Source organism: Bubalus kerabau, chromosome 10 (genome assembly GCF_029407905.1).
Source record: "Bubalus kerabau isolate K-KA32 ecotype Philippines breed swamp buffalo chromosome 10, PCC_UOA_SB_1v2, whole genome shotgun sequence".
In the NCBI taxonomy this organism is placed as follows: Eukaryota; Metazoa; Chordata; class Mammalia; order Artiodactyla; family Bovidae; genus Bubalus; species Bubalus kerabau.
This window is the reverse complement of record NC_073633.1, coordinates 48,004,522-48,025,557: the sequence shown is the minus strand read 5'-3', so window position 1 is coordinate 48,025,557 and position 21,036 is coordinate 48,004,522. Positions and strand designations below refer to the sequence as shown.

The window sequence follows — 21,036 nt, the reverse complement described above, 5'->3', positions numbered from 1 at the left end:
AACTGGAATTCCATCACCTCCACTAGGTTTGTTCGTAGCGATGCTTCCCTAGGCCCACTTGACTTCGCATTCCAGGATGTCTGGCTTTAGGTGAGTGATCACACCATCATGGTTATCTGGGTCATGAAGATCTTTTCTGTATAGTTCTTCTGTGTATTCTTGCCACCTCTTCTTAATATCTTCTGCTTCTGTTAGGTCCATAGCATTTCTGTCCTTTATTGTGCTCATCTTTGCGTGAAATGTTCCCTTGATATTTAGATCTAATACTGTGAATCTCTCTTCATCACCTCCCCTGTATATTCATAGAGGATTTTATTTAAGTCATACCTGACTGGCCTAGTGGTTTTCTCTGCTTTCTTTAGTTTAAGCCTGAATTTTGCTGTGAGGAGCTGATGATCTGAGCCACAGTCAGCTCCCGGTCTTGTTTTTGCTGACTGTATACAGCTTTTCCATTTTCCCATACACTGTAGTCAATCTGATTTCAGTATTGACCATTTGGTGATGTCCATGTGTAAAGTGATCTCTTGTGTTGTTGAAAAAGGGTGTTTGCTATGACCAGTGAGTTCTCCTGGCAGAAATCTGTTAGTCTTTTTGCCCTGCTTCATTTTGTACTCCAAGGCCAAACTTGCCTGTTACTCCAGGTATCTCTTGACTTCCTACTTTTGCATTCCAATCCCTTATGATGAAAAGGACATCTGTTTTTTGTGTTAGTTCTAGGAGGTCTTCTAGGTCTTCTGATTACCTTCAGCTTCTTCGGTTTTGGTGGCTGGGGCATAGACTTGGAATGTTGAATGGTTTGCCTTAGAAACAAACTGAGATCATTCTGTTGTTTTTAAGGTTGCAGCCAAGAACTGCATTTTGGACTCTTGTTGACTGTGATGGCTACTCCATTTCTTCTAAGGGATTCTTGCCCACAGTAGTAGATATAATGGTCATCTGAATTAAATTCACCCATTCTCATCCATTTTAATTCACTGATTCCATTATGATAAAGGAGAGGGCAGGCTTGTAAAGCTCTCATATTTGAACATGCTATGTTAGAAGCAGTTATAGTTTCTTTCAGGTGCTTCCTGTACTGAAGACTGTGATATTAACATGTGTATTTCAATTTAACAGTGAAGTCAGACCTGTTGTGTAAATTTAGTGTGATCTGGCTGTTTATTTTGATAGTGAAGATTGGCTATATCAATTAAGTTATATGACAGCATTTTTCTTAAGTTAAATGAGCTAAATCTGAAATGTATTTGATCGTTGTTTGGTGAAATAGGTTTAAATCACATCTGCAATGTACCACATCCCCCCAAACACATTCTTTGTAACTACTTAAACTTAAAACATTTTGTGACATAGAAATCTGTGAGAAGATGTATAGCTTTTCAGCATTCCTTTATGGTATGTGGAACCCAAAGCTTTTGGGGAAAAAGCTGAGAAGACCATTGTTAAAGTTATATTAGCCATGAAAGATGAAATGTATATATTTAATTAGCTGGTAAATTAAAGAAGGAAAAAACTTGATTTATAGAACTTCAATTTCAATATAGAATGCTTTCATTATAGTTTTGATACATCTCTGTCTTGTTTGTTTGTTTTTTTAAGTCATGCCCAAAACACAAATGAGGTTAGACTAGAGACTAGTTCCATTAAAGATATCCGTACCCTAATGTTTCTGTTGTTTAGTCTAAGTTGTTATTATTGTTGTTTAGTGTTGTTATTATTGTTATTGTCGTTGCTAAGTTGTGTGCAGCTGCTGGGATCCTAGCAGCCTGTGGGATCTTAGTTCTCCCACCAGAGATTGAAACCAAGGATCCAGTAGTTAAAGTGGCGAGTCCTAACCACTGGACCGCCAGAGAGTTCCCTGTATCTTGTATTCTTAAAAATGACTTCTGTTAGGCACTGCTGTTTACGTAACCTTTATATCAGAGATATACTATTTTGTCTTTTCACTTTGCAGTCCATTGCTGATGGTTTTAAAGAGGCAGTTCGTTATGTCCTTCCACGCCTTATGCTGGTGCCAGTATATCATTGTTGGCACTATTTTGAATTATTAAAGGTAAGATAAAAGTTTTCTGAACAAAAAGAAATACTTAGATTTATGAGACTTAAAAACTTTTTCTCTGATGTTATTAGTTTTAATAGTTTTTGTTCATAAAAAGAAAATATCTTAAATGTTTTCCTACTTCCCATGGACCATAGAGAAATGCCTTTATTTTTTATATTCATATAATTTCCAAGTTGTAGATAGGGGAAAATGTTACTTTATCTATCACTTGATAATGTAAATTCTCAAAGTAATAACATTAAAAAGTTGACTTTTTAAACATTAATTTTTGGAGACACACAGCAACAATGGTTTAACTTCGTATTTTATAAAGGTAATTAATAACTTTTATGTAGAACATTGTTCTAAACTTCTGTCATATATAACTTGTCATGAAAAACATGTTTAAAGTTGATACTTTTTGCCCATGCAATGCAGTAGGTAGAACCCAAGTAATAAATTAAAAATTGTGATAAAACTTGAACTCATTTTTAAATATCAGTACACATAAAAATATACTGAATTTCTAAGGGTCTAATATGTAGTATAAACTTTATTATGGTGTATACTTAGAGAAAAATGTAAATATGCTTTATAATAAATAAATGTAATGTACAAGCACACCAGAGGTAAGTTATTGCTCTGACTTTAATGGCAGTTACTTTTTTGCTTTTCTTTACAGTTTGACCACCTATGTATATGTCAGTAAAAATATATGTAGCCTGTTTCTGAGCTTTTTATCAATTAGATCAAATTATTATAGTATTTTGTGTCATTTTCTCTGAAAGTTACATTGATATTTGTAAGATTCATCGATCCCATGGACAGCAGAGCCTGGTGGGCTACAGTTCATGCGGTCACAAAGAGTTGTACATGACTGAGCCACTAACACACAACATAAGAGTCACTGATGTTATTTTATGTTTTTCTAATTTAATTTTCTTCCATTGTTTGAATAAACCATGATTTATTTATTGTTCTCTGGCTGAACAACAGTTTTTTTGCTATTATTGATAACACTTCTATTGATATTCTTTTTTCTATCTTTTGATACACATGTACATGCATTTTGTTTCTCTAGAGTATGTACTCAGGGTTAGAATTGCTTGGTCATAAGGTGTGTATGTTTTCAAATTTAATAGATGAGGTCAAGCAGTTTTCCAAAGTGGAAAGTTTTCCAAAGTTATACAGTTTATACTCCTACCAGAATGCATGATGTCTCTCTTTATGCATTTTTCATATTTAAGATTTTCTATTATATGATCTATTTATAATGGTAACTAATGTTTTATTTTATATTTTCTTGATTATTAATGTGCTTGTACATATGTTGATTGGCCTTTTGAATAACTTTTTATAGGATTATTCAAGTCTTCTGCCATTGTAAATATCTTCTGGGCCTTGTCTTTGCAGTTTTTCTGATTGTTTTTCTTACTGTTGTGCATCAACTAAAGCTGAATATATTCCGTATTTCTAAGAGTTTAGTTTCACTAATGAGATCATGTGCGGTTTCTCTTTATTATTCATTCTTTATATAGATATTATATCTCTGTGTATATAGAGTATACTATCTTTGTCTATATATAGACACTGTGTCTATACCATGTTGTTGGTTTAGACAGCCTGTTCTAACTTTTCCATGTAACTCATTAGTAATATTTAAAATAAAAGCCAGAATAAGTAAACTTAGTAGACATCTAGGTGAAGAAATCTTTAGATGATTTCTAATGAATATCTTGGCTCAGATATTGGTAGCTACCCTGGTAGCTCAGTGGTAAAGAATCCACCTGCCAAGGCAGGAGATGTAAGTTTGATCCCTTCATGAGGAAGATCCCCTGGAGAAGGAAATGACAACCCACCCCAGTCTTCCTGCCTGGGAAATTCCATGGACAGTGGAGCCTGGCGGGCTACAGTCCATAGCGTTGCAAAAGTCAGGACTTAGTGACTGAACAACTACAATAATAAATACCTACCTCAAGAATTCTTTTTTTATGGAGTCTTACTACCCATAATGTGTGATACTGGAGCTCGCTAGCTTTTGTACACAAATAGATGAGCAACTTGATTTTGTGTATCTCCATGGAGACTAATGGATCCATAAAGAACTCATAGAAAGGATTGTAGGCTTCTCATGAATAATATATTAGCAGCCACAGATGTATATTTAGATTCCTAAAAGTTTTTAGAGAATGTTCATGTCTAATTGGAAGTCCCATCATTAGTTTTATAGTTGCCTTCTAGTATTTGCCAACATTTAAAAATCCCAACTTAACTATAATCAATTCAGTTCAGTTCAGTCGCTCAGTCGTGTCTGACTCTTTGCAACCCCATGAATCACAGCACGCCAGGCCTCCCTGTCTATCACCAACTCCTGGAGTTCGCTCAAACTCATGTCCATTGAGTTGGTGATGCCATCCAGCCATCTCATCCTCTGTCATCCCCTTCTCCTCCTGCCCTCAATCCCTCCCAGCATCAGGGTCTTTTCCAATGAGTCAGCTCTTCACATGAGGTGGCCAAAGTACTGGAGTTTCAGCTTTAGCATCATTTCTTCCAAAGAACACCCAGGGCTGATCTCCTTTAGAATGGACTGGTTGGATCTCCTTGCAGTCCAAGGGACTCTCAAGAGTCTTCTCCAACACCACAGTTCAAAAGCATCAATTCTTTGGTGCTCAGCTTTCTTCACAGTCCAACTCTCAAATCCATACATGACCACTGGAAAAACCATAGCCTTGACTAGAAAGACCTTTGTTGGCAAACTAATGTCTCTGCTTTTGAATATGCTCTCTAGGTTGGTCATAACTTTCCTTCCAAGGAGTAAATGTCTTTTAATTTCATGGCTGCAATCACCATCTGCAGTGATTTTGGAGCCCCCCAAAATAAAGTCTGACACTGTTTCCACTGTTTCCCCATCGATTTCCCATTGAAGTGATGGGACCAGATGCCATGATCTTCGTTTTCTGAATGTTGAACTTTAAGCCAACTTTTTCACTCTCCTCTTTGACTTTCATCAAGAGGCTTTTTAGTTCCTCTTCACTTTCTGCCATAAGGGTGGTGTCATCTGCATATGTGAGGTTACTGATATTTCTCCTGGCAATCTTGATTCCAGCTTGTGGTTCTTCCAGCCCAGCTTTTCTCATGATGTACTCTGCATATAAGTTAAATAAGCTGGGTGACAATATACAGCCTTGACGTACTCCTTTTTCTATTTGGAACCAGTCTGTTGTTCCATGTCCAGTTCTAACTGTTACTTTCTGACCTGCATATAGGTTTCTCAAGAGGCAGGTCAGGTGGTCTGGTATTCCATTCTTTTTCAGAATTTTCCACAGTTTATTGTGATCCACACAGTCAAAGGCTTTGGCATAGTCAGTAAAGCAGAAATAGATGTTTTTCTGGAACTCTCTTGCTTTTTCGATGATCCAGCGGATGTTGGCAATTTGATCTCTGGTTCCTCTGCCTTTCCTAAAACCAGCTTGAACATCTGGAAGTTCACAGATCACATATTGCTGAAGCCTGATTGGAGGATTTTGAGCATTACTTTCCTAGCGTGTGAGATGAGTGCAATTGTGTGGTAGTTTGAGCATTCTTTGGCATTGCCTTTCTTTGGGATTGGAATGAAAACTGACCTTTTCCAGTCCTGTGGCCACTGCTGAGTTTTCCAAATTTGCTGGCATATTGAGTGCAGCACTTTCACAGCATCATCTTTCAGGATTTGAAATAGCTCAACTGGAATTCCATCACCTCCACTAGCTTTGTTCGTAGTGATGCTTTCTAAGACCCACTTGACTTCGCATTCCAGGATGTCTGGCTCTAGGTCAGTGATCACACCATCATGATTATCTGGGTCGTGAAGATCTTTTTTGTACAGTTCTGTGTATTCTTGCCACCTCTTCTTAATATCTTCTGCTTCTGTTAGGTCCATACCATTTCTATCCTTTATGGAGCCCATCTTTGCATGAAATGTTCCCTTGGTATCTCTAATTTTCTTGAAGAGATCTCTAGTCCTTCGCATTCTGTTGTTTTCCTCTATTTCTTTGCATTGATCACTGAGGAAGGCTTTCTTATCTCTTGCTATTCTTTGGAACTCTGCATTCATATGTTAATATCTTTCCTTTTCTCCTTTGCTTTTCACTTCTCTTCTTTTCACAGCTATTTGTAAGGCCTCCCCAGACAGCCATTTTGGTTGTTTGCATTTCTTTTCCATGGGGGTGGTCTTGATACCTGTCTCCTGTACAGTGTCACGAAACCTCCATCCGTAGTTCATCAGACACTCTGTCTATCAGATCTAGTCCCTTAAATCTATTTCTCACTTCCACTGTATAATCATAAGGGATTTGATTTAGGTCATACCTGAATGGTCTAGTGGTTTTCCCTACTTTTTCAATTTAAGTCTGAATTTGGCAATAAGGAGTTCATGATCTGAGCCACAGTCAGCTCCTGGTCTTGTTTTTGCTGACTGTATAGAGCCTCTCCATCTTTGGCTGCAAAGAATATAATCAATCTGATTTCGGTGTTGACCATCTGGTGATTTCCACGTGTAGAGTCTTCTCTTGTGTTGTTGGAAGAGGGTGTTTGCTATGACCAGTGCATTCTCTTGACAAAAGTCTGTTAGCCTTTGCCCTGCTTCATTCCGTATTCCAAGGCCAAACTTGCCTGTTACTCCAGGTGTTTCTTGACTTCCTACTTTGCATTCCAGTCCCCTATAATGAAAAGGACATCTTTTCGGGGTGTTAATTCTAAAAGGTCTTGTAGGTCTTCATAGAACCATTCAACTTCAGCTTCTTCAGCATACTGGTGGGGCATAGGCTTGGATTACTGTGATATTGAATGGTTTGCCTTGGAAACGAACAGAGATCATTCTGTCGTTTTTGAGATTACATCCAAGTACTGCATTTTGGACTCTTTTGTTGACCATGATGGCTACTCCATTTCTTTTAAGGGATTCCTGCCCACAATAGTAGATATAATGGTCATCTGAGTTAAATTCACCCATTCCAGTCCATTTTAGTTCACTGATTCCTGGAATGTTGACATTCACTCTTGCCATCTTCTGTTTGACCACTTCCAATTTGCCTTGATTCATGGACCTAAAATCACTTTTCACGTTTATGCATTGGAGAAGGAAATGGCAGCCCACTCCAGTATTCTTGCCTGGAGAATCCCAGGGATGGGGGAGCCTGGTGGGCTGCCGTCTATGGGGTCGCACAGAGTCGGACATGACTGAAGCGACTTAGCAGCAGCATGGACCTAACTATAATAGAAGTTAACTATAATAGAAGCTTACTTTTTTTCCCCTGTTTAGATGATTAGTTTTAAAATCTCTGAGGTCTGAATCTAAAATCGGACATTGACTATAATGGCCTGATTCATCCTAATGTCACAGCTGCTTTTACTACCAATTAATTACTGGACTCCCAAGTATTTTTAGCCACTGTGATTGGGACTAGTAGTTGGTCAGGTAATTGAAAATGAACTGAAGAATCATAAATCATTTTAATTATCAATCATAATCATTTTAATAAATACTCATTTTAATAAACACACACAAAACCCCTAGAGATGAACATCTGTATATATATATATATATATGCTAATCTGTTGACTTAGGGTAAAACCTTTTCTTTGAGTATGAATCTTACTTAAGTCACAAAAAGTATCTCTATGATTTCTACTTTCCATTTATTTTAGATGGTACATAACCTTGAAGATCCTTGTAAAGCAATCTGATTGCAGAAATGTAAATTTTTATAATTTTTCCAATACTTTTATGATTTGTCTTCCCTGTATCTTTTAAAAATGACTTGCCTTTAAAGTTATTAGATTTGAGTTTTCATATAAATATTTTTATAGTCTTATTTCTTTAGCTTATATAGTTATTGAATTATTATAGCATAAGCACAACTGTCATTCATATTTGGAAACATTTACTTCTGATCCTTGGTAATTGTATGACTCATTTAGTGGGATCAGAAGGGCCTAGGTATTCTAGAAAGTGACCCATTTATTTATAGCATTATTGTCCTGTGGGAATCAGTCTGTATGTTACACAGTGGGAATGATCCATAGTAAGAAATACATTTAACATCATGATAATGCTATACGAACATACACACACACAAAGCAAAAAGGTTTTTGAAATGCTACTCAGCATTTCATGCAATATATTCACACCCTATATTCTGTTATATTCTATCCTGTTTCTTTTTTTAAAAAAGGATCCATTCATTTCATAATTCAGTATATTATGACATAGATTTTGAAAAACCAAAATAAGGATTAATTCTAGACATAAGCAAAAAGAATTATCACATGATCAGATAAGAAATTACTTTTTACTTTTATATCTGTTCTGACTGTGATACTGTTCCTTTTAATAATATTTTACTATTTTTTAATTGTGGTCAAACATGAAATTTACTGTCTTAACCATTTTAAGCGTATAGTTCAGTAGTGTTAAGTATATTGTTATATACACCCAGTGTTGTTGGACACATGGATTGCTTCTGCTTTTTGGCTATGATAAATAATACTGCTGTGAACAAATATGTCATCAAGACTGTTTTCAATTCTTTGGATATATAGCCAGAAGTGAAATTGCTACATCATAGGGTAATTCTGTTTTTAATTTTTTGAGGAAGCACTGTATGATATTCCATAGTAACTTTATACTCTTTTACATTACCACCAATAGCACACACTGTTTACAGTTTCTCCACTTCCTTGCCAGCACTTGTTATTTTCTATATTTTTATTTTTTGATAATAGCCTTCCCGATGGATGTGAGGTGGTATCTCATGATTTTGACTTGTATTTCCCTATTTGTGACAGTGAACATCCTTTTATTTGCTTTTTGACCATTTATATATCTTCTTTGGAGAAATGTCTATTCAAGTCCTTTGCCCACTTTTTATTTGGGTTATTTGTGAATATTTTTGTGGTGGTTTTATAGGAGTTCTTTATATATTCTGAATATTAATATTAAACCTTTTGGATGTGTCATTTCCAGTACTGTCTCCCATTCTGGTGATTGTCTTTTTGTGATACTGTTTGAGCTCAAGCACTCATTTGAAAGAAATTTCATTTCATATTGAGCCTACTTTGGGATGAGACCCATAGGAAAGAAGGCTCGACCAGTGTAACTTAAGGCTGTCATGTTCCTTTGGGAATAAAAAACACTGTCCTGGAGCAGTTTTAGGCCAGTTTTAATTTGAAATATTTGCCTTGGTCATGTACCAAGGAAGATTTATTTATGGATATAATGTTTAAATATTATTTGAGTTTTACTTCCCAGAGTCAGAATTTATGATAAGACAGAAAGACAACTACATAATGAGAAATTATAGGATATCATATATAGTTTTCCTAAAATTATTTTACACTTGTAGAATAGTATTATTTTGTTGTTGGATTATTTTTAGCAATACTTTAAAGTTCATGTTATAGGTAATATGATTCTTTTTTTGTTCTTTTCCAATTTAAGCCCCTCTGGGGTTAATCATAAACTACTTTCATTTTCTTTATTTTTCTCAGATAAATTTTAGATTTTTTTTTTCCTTAATATATATTCCAACCCTTATGTAAGAGGAAACAGAAATCACAAATTCATTTCCTGATTTATAAGCATCTTTATAATATACTTATATTCTAAGAATAAAATCTGTTTATCCTTCTGTTACTAGGAACATATCAACTCTCAGTTCAGAATTGATTTTTTCAAAACCAAGTAACATTTTTCTCCTCTCTTACTCTGGTCATTCCCTGGAAATTTAGTAATGGAAAGAATAAATATTTTCCTCTAAAGAGAACTTTATCTTAATTTGAAGCTTAACAGGAATACCTATTACTAATAACTTTAATGAAGTTCATTGGGAAAGATAAGCCAATATTTTAGTGAAACAATTGAAAATGTTTCTTTAGGTAATATTTTTTTTAACCTTTTACTTTGAAGAATATAGGGAAAAAGTTACAAAAATAGTATGCTCCCTTCATCTAGATTCCCTAATTGTTAACATTATGTAACAATTACTTTGTCACCTACAGAGAAAGTGACAAAAAAGAATTCCTGTGTGTGTATGTAAGTGTATTTATAACATCAAGAAGTTGAGATAATGTCTATTAAAAGAAATGTTCTGGCTCTTGAAAAAAATGTGTGAGAATATTTTACTATGTAATATTTACTGTTTCAGTACTGACACAGCACTCAAAGATATCTGAAGGAAGATAATGCACATTTTTAAAAAGCACATAAAGAGAAGTAACAGGTTTTATTTGAGGTGAATTTCCCACCAAATTTCTAAAATCCTATTTTTATGAAAATCTAGAGAGAAGTTTATTATTACCAAAAGATAATTGATCACATATATTATTTCACATCTAAACTGAACTCCCAGCATAATAAACTAGAGATAAATTCATAATTTAATATAATTTCTCCTGTCTTAGGCACATATATATGTAATAGATGGGCTTCCCAGATGGCTCGGTGGTGAGAATTCACCTGCCAATGCAGGAGATGCAGGTTGGATCCTTGGGTCCAAAAGATCCCCTGGAGGAGGAAATGGCAACCCACTCCAGTATTCTTTCCTGGAAAATCGTACAGTCCATGGGGTCACAAAGAGTTGAACATAAATGAATTCATAATCCGAATTTATATAGCAGTTTATAGAAATTCAAGAGTTTCAGTGAAGTCTTAGAGTTAAGAAAAAACTTACATAAAGTATAAAATCTCAGGCAAGATACACATATATGCTACTAAGGAGAATAGTGTATCAGGTAAGCAAAGAACATATTCTTCAGTCAAATTCATAAGGTAGTACACATTAATGAAAGATTATTTCCCCTTTACTACTTAGTTTAAGCATAAATTGCAAGGGCATTTATTCTCTTTGGGAGAAGGAAATGGCAACCCACTCCAGTATTCTTGCCTGGAAAATCCCATGGACAGAGGAACCTGATAGGCTACAGTCCATGATCACAAAGAGTCAGACACTACTGAATGACTTCACTTTCTTTCACTTTCACTTTTATTCTCTTTGACCTCTTTCCCAAAGCACACTTCATTTTATTTCTTAAACTGTGTAATTATCCAGTTTATTTTTAAGATAAAGGGGAAATCCCCTTAAATTCATTCACCAGAGTTGGGCATAGTCCAGTTTTTTGCATAATTGTGTTTGGTGTCATTGGAGAGAGGCATGCAAAAAGGATGGAATCTGAGTTCCTTGGTTTGAATATAGACTCCACCATTCATCTTGGGTGCCTCAGTTTCTTCATCTGTGACATGTGTATGATGATAGTACCTATCTTACAGAGTTGTAACAAGCATTAAATAAGCCAGTGCATAAAAGAGTATGCACAGAATGCTTTTTATCAAGAGCTTAATAAATGTTCATTGTTGTTATTTGTCTAAACACTTAACAAAATTCTAAGTATTTATACAACAGTCACTCATTCTCATTACTTTCTTGGGTACCTACCATTTGTGGGTACTGTACTAAAAATGAATAAAATATATCCCCAAGCTAAAGAGTTCATGTTTTAGTAAAGAAGATAAATGTCAGACAAATAATTACAATATAGTAAGTGCCTAATAGAAGTAATTCTATGGGATAGTGAGGCAGGAGTTACCAACTCTGTCTAGGAAAGTTAGAAAAAGATGTATATGAGTGTTGGGTATGCTAGAATTTATCATCCTGTTCTGGTATGTTGGTGTTATTAAATTGAGGGAGCCATAAAAGACAAATGCTGAGGGACTATTACAGATTAAAAGAGATAATAGAAACATGACAACTAAGTACATACTGATTGGATCCTGTACTGGGGTGGGGTGGGGTGGGGTGGGGGTGGGTGGGATTGCCCTAAGAACAGGATTAAGCAAAAGTTTCCTGAAGTTATCACTATACTGTAAAAGAATTTTTGTTCTAAGACACACTGAAATATCAAAGGAATAAGGGGAATGACACTATTTGAGAATAGTTTGTGATGTATTTGAGTTTCCCTGATGTTCCAGAAACAATCTCAGAGCCATTTAGCAATGGCGGGAGACCTGAGTTTGATCCCTGGGTTGGAAAGATCCCCTGGAGGAGGGCATGGCTACTCACTCCAGTATTCTTGCCTGGAGAATCCCCATAGACAGAGGAGACTGGCAGGCTACAGTCCATGGGGTCACAAGGAGTCAGATACAACTGAGCAACCAAGCACAGCAAACACAGCACCTTCCTCAACAAGGAACTGAGAGAATTGTGTCACAGACTACTCTCAGGTAGTTCAGGGGGAGAATGCCACATAACACTCACACACAGAGTGGTATAGCCTTTGTGGTAGTAGTAGTAGCGTTAGTCACTCAGTCATGTTCTACTCTTTGTGACCCTATGGACTGTAGCCTGCCAGGTTCCTCTGTCCATGGGATTCTCCAGGCAAGAATACTGGAGTGGGTTGCCATGATCTCCTCCAGGGGATCTTCCCCACCCAGGGATGTAACCCAGGTCTCTGGCATATGCAGATAGATTCTTATAAGTGTTAAAAACTGGTGACTCCGAGTAACAAGAGTTGCTTACATTATTTTTATAACTTTTCCACAAATTTGATATTATTTCAAAGGAAAAAATTCAAGGGGGAGGAAAAAGGAAAGAGCTTCCTAAGGAGGAGGCATTTGAACTGTATCATAGAGGCTAAATTCACCAGGTAGATAAGAGAAGCACAGACAAATATGTAGAAAGCACTATCAATGTGAAAGAGCATGACTTACATGCAAGGTAATTCAGTATGGTAATTTCTACATCATGATAAGAATACGTTCTCCCACATATCTATAGAGAATTAGCTTGGGTTTTCATTAATCTGATGTTTATTGAATCTTACTGCCCAAATTCAAGAAATGTTTATTTAGCAAATTATTGGACTGTGTTTATGCCAAAGAAAGCCATTGTTTTGTATACTTACATCACTGGAAAATCCTATGCTTTAAACATCCTAAAGTTTTATTTCTCTTTGATAGCCTGAAATTATTCATGGATATGTAGAAATGATAAGGCCACTTGCTTGGAAGAGTTTGAGCAACCTTACGATGAAATTTACAGTAGAAATTTAGTGTCCTCATACACTTAAATTGAAAAGCAGTTCTCATTTTGGCAGAACCTCATTATTAGTGATAATTTGGAAATTTGGATCAACAGAAGCAGTAAAAATAAAAAATCTGTAATTAAGCATTTTGTATCCTCAATGTCTATATTAGGGAAATATTTTAGAGTGGAGCTGAAAAGAATCTTTTTGTAAGAAGCTTTCAAACAGCAAAATGAAGTGATTTGGTAGTAATTTTCACCTTTAGAAGTCAGAGTGATTGAGTGCTAATCATTTTTTAAACCGGTGGGTTTTTTTAAACTCTTTTTCCCTTCATCTTTTCAATTTATTTCTTAAATCTGGAGATGATGATAGTCACTTAAATTATTTATATTGCAAATCTTTGATAGCAAGACTTCTATATGTATCTTGAAAAATATCTAATGGGTCTGTGCTCCATATAGAGAATAATTTCTAGATGTATATGTGAAAGGTAATGGACCTAGTACTTAAACAGCATCCATTCAGTTCCTTGCTAAGGAAGAAGAGCCATTGCTGAATGGTTTTCAGATTGTTCTTGGAGTATAAGGAAAATTTATCACAAAATTTCTAGTGAGGTAGTTTAAGATCATGAAATAGACTTAAACTTTTAAAATTTTTCCATATTCTCATATAAATGTGTATTTATATCTACATAATCTCTGTATAATGCTCCTCTTGGAGTTCTTCTATCAAAGCACTGAAGCATCGTCCAGTCTGATTTACTTATTATAAGGTGAATTTTCTTCCATTTTGAGACTGAGCTATTAGAGAAGTTTTTGCTTAAATGAAATAAAGCCAGAGTTGTTAAGATTAATGATGTAATTTGTTATTATAAGTGTCATTTCTAAGGATTAGTAAGATAGGATATTAATTTTCATGGATTCTTGATGTTTACTAGAGTAGTTGAATTTTATGTTGTAAAAAATGTCAGTTGGATCTTTTTGTGATGCTGTTTGTAGAAAAGTTTGTGAAAGATTGAATTGCTAAAATTAGCATACTTGATTTTATTGTGTAACAAAAATATGCAAGCTCTTAAAAATCTGTAAAAGTTAAGAATTTAATCATTAGAGAATGTGAAATAGTATGTATTTATCTTTTCTCTATTCATAGTTACAAATAAAAGTAACTTGTAAGCCTCATGTTTTGCATATTTTAAACTATTTTTATATATCTGGAAAATGTCTTTTTCGAGACATTTTCTGGAAATACCTGGAAATTTACTTTTTGTTTTTTATGATTGTAATGGTTATAGTACTTTATATCTGTATTGTATTTGCATATGTAGAAAGAGGGCTGTTTTGAAGGATCAGGAGGTATACTTAATTATATAAAATTATAGTTGTTTTTATTAAGTATACTTAAAATTCTTTTAGAGTTCATAATGTTTGTTGCTGCTTCCTCTAAGTATGAGAAAGGGAAAGAATTGAACAATGCAGGTTTAATTTTTTTGTTTGGTTTTTCTTAGCAATTGAAAATACGTAGTGAAGAGCATGAAGACAGAGAATGTTTGAACCAAGCTATTACTGCTCTCATGAATCTCCAAGGTAGTATGGACCGAATTTACAAGCAGTATTCACCTAGACGCCGACCTGGGTAATTCCACACTGTTGAAAATATGAATGCTTATGCAGTATTTCACTTATATCTGATGTCTGGTTTTCTAAAGTGTTACTTACAGTGATAGTTGCATTCTTGAAAGTTATATTTTTGTTTTACATTTTTATTTTGCCCTTTAGCCTTTTAAAATTGGTGTTGTCATATTGTTAAGATATATTTAATAAAATTTTTAAAAGATATATTTAATAACATTATTTATATAAGAAATTTAATATTATTTTCATTTTAATTCTTAGGACCTCAGGAATCATGTCAAGTCTCTACTATTTCTCTTTCTGAATAATGAAATTGAAGCATGTATTATTTAATGGCAAAGTTAGGAGAAAGTAAATGCTGTGTGCAAAATTTAGTGTTTAGTTATTTAATATTTTTGAGACTTGATTTAAAGTAGTTTATACTTCAGGCAATTAAGGTTGCTTAGCCATTGAGTAAGCTAAATTTATCTTGTTTTTTGTGTTTTTTTGTTTTTTTTAGGGATCCTGTTTGCCCTTTTTATAATCGTCAATTAAGAAGCAAGCACCTGGCTATTAAAAAAATGAATGAAATTCAGAAAAACATAGATGGATGGGAAGGCAAAGATATTGGACAGTGTTGTAATGAATTTATTATGGAAGGCCCATTGACAAGAATTGGTGCTAAACATGAACGGCATATTTTTCTCTTTGATGGCTTAATGATTAGCTGCAAACCCAATCACAGCCAGTCACGCCTTCCAGGATGCAGTAGTGCAGAATACAGATTAAAAGAAAAATTTGTCATGAGGAAAATACAAATATGTGATAAAGAAGATACTTGTGAGTGCAAACATGCTTTTGAATTAGTATCCAAAGATGAAAACAGCATAATATATGCTGCTAAGTCTGCTGAAGAGAAAAATAATTGGATGGCAGCACTTATTTCCCTTCAGTATCGTAGTACTCTTGATCGAATGCTAGATTCAGTATTATTGAAGGAAGAAAATGAACAACCATTGAGATTACCAAGTCCTGAAGTGTATCGTTTTGTGGTAAAAGACTCTGAGGAAAACATTGTTTTTGAGGACAACTTGCAGAGTAGAAGTGGAATCCCCATTATTAAAGGAGGAACTGTGGTGAAATTAATTGAAAGGCTAACATATCATATGTACGCAGGTATGTGGAGCTCTTTACAAGTGGTTATATAGGGCAGAGGATATCCAAAACCTTTTCAAGATTGTTCAGAAACACTTAGGGCCTAGGAAGAAAATAGACTGCCTCTAAAATTTAAAAGGAATACTGCAGAATCAATAGGAATAAATACCTAATTAAATGTCTGTATAGTGTTAACTTCGTTAATAAATATTCATCAAAATTTTATGTTCATGAATCTTGAATTTGAAAACATCCCTTTATCAAGAAGTAGTCCTTTATCAAGAGATACCACAATTGGCAGGACAAGCAACAGTGGGAGGAACCAGAAAAAAAAGAAAGGAAGGAAGGCCTCCAAAATATGCTACTTTGAATTAATTAAACTGAGTAAATTGAATATGCAACATGTTCTGTGCTCTGCCTTTTCAGATCCCAATTTTGTTCGTACTTTTCTTACTACATATCGTTCATTTTGTAAACCACAGGAATTACTAAGCTTACTGATTGAACGGTAAGAAAAATACTTATTTCACTTATTTTTACATTTTTTAAAAAGTTAACTTATTTACCTTGCAAAGTGCTAGGTACCCAGTATGTACTCAGGTAGTTTTTGAACATAATTTATTCAACATTAAATTTACAGTATTATTATTCTCTTCAAGTAGCATACTTACTTTAATCCCTGTTTATAACAGATCTTTTCAGATCCTAGCAAAATTTATAGTGGTAATCAGAAAGACTCATTTTTATAGGATAAAAAATATGAATTTTAATGAAATTTTTTCTATGCAATAAAATAATACTTCCTTGAAAGAAGCTTTTCACTTTTAAAACGAACTTTTTATTGTGAAAAATTTCAAAACATATGCAAGAGAAAATATATTCTGTTAATTAATCCCATTTATCAATCATCCAACTTCAATAATTATCTCCTTGTATTTCATCTGTTTCCCTGTTGATTTGAATACCTTAGTCCCAGGATTATTTTGAAGTAAATCCTTGGCAACATGTTTGTCAGTATTATTTCCATTAGTATTTCTAAAAGATAAGTATTCTTATTAAAAGCATAATCACAATATCATTATTAGACCTAAAAAATTAAGATTTCCTTTACTGAGTAATTTTTAAAAATTAAGTTTTGAATTGGCTTTTTCTTTTTTACTGAGTATGTTAGTCGTATTTTAAAGTGCTTTATAGGTTACACTGTAGTATTTGAGCTTCAACATAATTTTGTTTTATATTTTAAAACTTAACCAGATTTTTATCTGGACCTCTATCATTATGTTATTCCATGAAGCTAACTATACCAGACTCAGTCAGTATAATGTGCTATGAAGATTTACTGGTTGCCTTTTCACGTTCAAAATAAGGAATGCACATATGTTATATATATATTTATTTATTTATGTGAACGTGTTAGTCACTCAGTTGTGTTCGATTCTTTGTGACTCCATGGACTGTAGCCCACTAGGCTCCTCTGTCCATGGAATTCTCCAGGCAAGAATATTGGGGTTGCTATTACCTTCTCCAGAGGATCTTCCTGACCCAGGGATCAAACCCCAGCCTCCTGCATTGCAGGCTGATTCACCACTGTCTGAGCCACCAGGGAAGCCCCATTATTATATTTTAGCTACATTTCCTATGGTTGGGGAAGGTGTTTTTTTTTTAACTTTGATTTTTTTTTTCCACTTAGTTATGTTTTTTAAATACTATTTAAAATTCAGTGTGGGACTTCCTTTGGATTAATATTCATTTATTTAAGGAAACTTATATTTACTTTCATTTTAATAAAATAAATATTAAAGATAGGATTAGATAAGATATCTCTGTTATATTTTTAAAGAGGTCATACTCTATTGATTGTCTTCTTGGATCTTTTCCATTGACCTTTTCTACGTTGGTCAGTGCTAGTTATTAAACTTTTGATAAAAGTAAGAATATAAGTATTCACTTACTATACTATATATTATAGTATATACTATACTATATATTCACTTTACTATATAGCTAAAGGGCAGTTTTTTGTCGTATGTAGTACTTTAAGAGAAGTTTATCAGTTTCAGTTTTCACATAAATGGTAGAAAAGAAGTTTGCTTATTAGTTTAAGTGTCTTTCCTGCTATATTTGAAATCCTCATTTCTGAACAACAAAAAATTTCTCTCATTTTGCTTTTCTTCTTAGATTTGAAATTCCAGAGCCAGAACCTACTGAAGCAGATAAATTGGCATTAGAAAAAGGCGAGCAGCCCATCAGTACAGACCTTAAAAGGTTTCGCAAGGAATACGTCCAACCAGTACAACTTAGGTTTGGCCTGAATATTGTATTTTTTATGTGTCATTCAATTTTCAGTATATAGTTAACACAAAAATTTTTACCTCTTAATTCAGATGTAGGTTATTTTATTAATTGCATAGCAGTTAGACTTTCAAGTTCTATGTGACTGCTACCGCTACTGCTAAGTCGCTTCAGTCGTGTCCGACTCTGTGCGACCCCATAGACAGCAGCCCACCAGGCTCCCCCATCCCTGGGATTTTCTAGGCAAGAACACTGGAGTGGGTTGCCATTTCCTTCTCCAATGCATGAAAGTCAAAAGTCAAAGTGAAGTCGCTCAGTCGTGTCCAACTCTTAGCGACCCCATGGACTGCAGCTCACCAGGCTCCTCCGTCCATGGGATTTTCCAGGAAAGAGTACTGGAGTGGGGTGCCATGAAGCTACTCTTAATTCCCTGAAGAAATTTAATTATTAAAATATACTGTGTTATATGCATCAGATATCTCTCACAGGCAACATGTTATGGCTTATAGGCTAGGGTACCTAATAAGTAAAAATATTTTAATTTTATATGAATTTTGCCTACTGTCAGTCCTCTCTACCCTTTTGATTTCACTTTTGTCTCATTGTGATCATTTAGTAATCCTAGACTTTTTTCTGTTTATAATATTTATGAAAGTTCTAGTTCTTTCCCTACTCTTTTCTCACAAGATACATCGATACATGTTACTTACCTGCTGCTGCTGCTAAGTCGCGTCAGTCATGTCCGACTCTGTACAACCCCATAGACGGCAGCCCAGCAGGCTCCCCCGTCCCTGGGATTCTCCAGGCAAGAACACTGGAGTGGGTTGCCATTTCCTTCTCCAGTGCATGAAAGTGAAAAGTGAAAGTGAAGTCACTCAGTCATGTCCGACTCTTTGCAACCCCATGGACTGCAGCCTACCAGGCTGCTCTGTCCATGGGATTCTCCAGGCAAGAGTACTGGAGTGCGTTGCCATTGTCTTCTCTCTGTTACTTACCTAAACAATGTCATTTCAGTAATTGTTTTTTCATGACTTAAAAAAATTTATTGAAGTACAGTTGATTTATAATCTTGTGTTAGTTTCAGGTGTACAGCAAAGTGATTCAGTTTTATATATACTTTTTATCTTTTTTAGATTGTTTTCCATTATAGGTTATTACAAGATAATGAGCATAGTTCTCACTGCTATACAGTTGGTCCTTGTTGGTTATCTATGTAGTAATTTCTAAAAATGTATTTAGTAATAGCATCTGCCAGTTGTTACGTTACTCTGTGTGCCTAAGTGCTTGATCTTTTTCATTTTGTCCTTCACTTCGTTTAAAAGAAAATTGAAAGTTAACAGAATAAAGTAATTTGAGATAGGTCGTATAAAAGGAGTGACAGGACAGGGTTCAGACTTACATCTGACTGCCTGAGCCAGTGCTTGCTTGTTCGTTTCAATGTTCAGTGAGCATTGAAAATTGAAAGCTCCTTTGATTAGGCCTATTTATAGTGCAAGTGAAAATCATGGGAATCATAACCTTTTCCATGGGAAAACTGAGATATCTTATTAGTTACATATGATTAAATATTTCTCCTGTAAATGTTAAGGTTCCTTGATTAATGTTAACCAGTAAACTGAAAATTTAAAACTAAGTATATTAAATGTTTATTTTCAAGGATAATTACCACAAATAAATGCAGTTTTGGAGGAATGATGATACTTCCAACTATGTATCTTTTAGCCAAAACTTTTATTATGTTCATTCTTTGTGTAAGAAGATAATGCCTTAAGCCACTGAGCTAACCAGGCCCTTAAGGTTGTTTTATTCCAGATAGCATTAGAAATTTAGAATATTTTCTTAGTCTGGGGAAAAAACTATTGCCTGACAATTACTGGGTGGTTGTGGAGGGTATAGGTGGGAAGATAACCTAGAAATAGTCATTCATTGAAATAATGAAGGAAAAATGCTAATGAAATTAATGTATACTAACTATCTTTGTGATGGAGAATGGAATGTTATATTTGTGTCGCTTGTTTACATCTTTATTTGCAAGGTATAAGTAATTATTTTTGAGGTACTATAAAACAAAATGGGCTTCCCAGGTGGTGCCTGGTGGTAAAGAACCCGCCTGCCAGTGCAGGTAGATGTAAAAGACTTGGGTTCGATCCCTGGGTTGGGAAGATCTCCTGGAGGAGAGCATGGCAGCTCACTCCAGTACTCTTGTCTAGAGAATCCCATGGACAGAGGAGCCTCGCAGGGTGCAGTCCATAGGGCTGCACAGAGTTGGACACAACTGAAGCGACTAAGCAGCAGCAGCATAAAACAAAATAGCTCGGTCAGAAATGCTTTTGTCTTTTGAAATAAAAGAATGTGAGCCTACCTGCAAATACAGGTAATTTGATGATAGCACTTGCATTTAGAACCAAATACACTAAATCTTAGTTGGTGTTCAAATTTTAGGTCTTTCAAAGAAATCCTTTTACAATTGAAGAACTTAAAAGTAGCTTTTGTAATTATAGAGAATAAATTTTCTACATATGAAAAAAGAAAAGGTACTTTTCCATGCTTATAAAATTAAAAACTCTTGGGTTTTATATTGGCCCTAGTGTATAAAAGTATCACCATGGCATTAGAGAAGTGAAAGAAGTATAATTGAATGCTTGAGTTTTACTAAAATGTGTTTCTTTTCATTTTGCCAGGGTCTTAAATGTGTTTCGGCACTGGGTTGAACACCATTTTTATGACTTTGAAAGAGACTTGGAGCTGCTTGAAAGACTAGAATCCTTCATTTCAAGTGTAAGAGGTATATTATTTAAAGATTTGATTGACTCTTCTGTTGCACATGAGGTTTTGTTGTTTTTTTTTTAATTTATGTGACTTTCAATTTAAGAAGCTAAACTATTT

At 34.6% G+C, this 21,036-nt stretch overlaps 1 protein-coding gene across 1 annotated transcript in view; it reads left to right on the top strand.

The window, feature by feature from the left end:
- Positions 1-21,036, top strand: part of SOS2 (SOS Ras/Rho guanine nucleotide exchange factor 2) — a 105,575-nt gene that overhangs the window by 54,176 nt on the left and 30,363 nt on the right. Inside the window, exons 8-13 of the mRNA XM_055537576.1 lie at positions 1,952-2,050; positions 14,598-14,725; positions 15,224-15,879; positions 16,285-16,366; positions 18,037-18,159; positions 20,832-20,935. Coding sequence (XP_055393551.1) covers positions 1,952-2,050; positions 14,598-14,725; positions 15,224-15,879; positions 16,285-16,366; positions 18,037-18,159; positions 20,832-20,935 — 1,192 coding nt within the window. The remainder of the gene's footprint in view (positions 1-1,951; positions 2,051-14,597; positions 14,726-15,223; positions 15,880-16,284; positions 16,367-18,036; positions 18,160-20,831; positions 20,936-21,036) is intronic.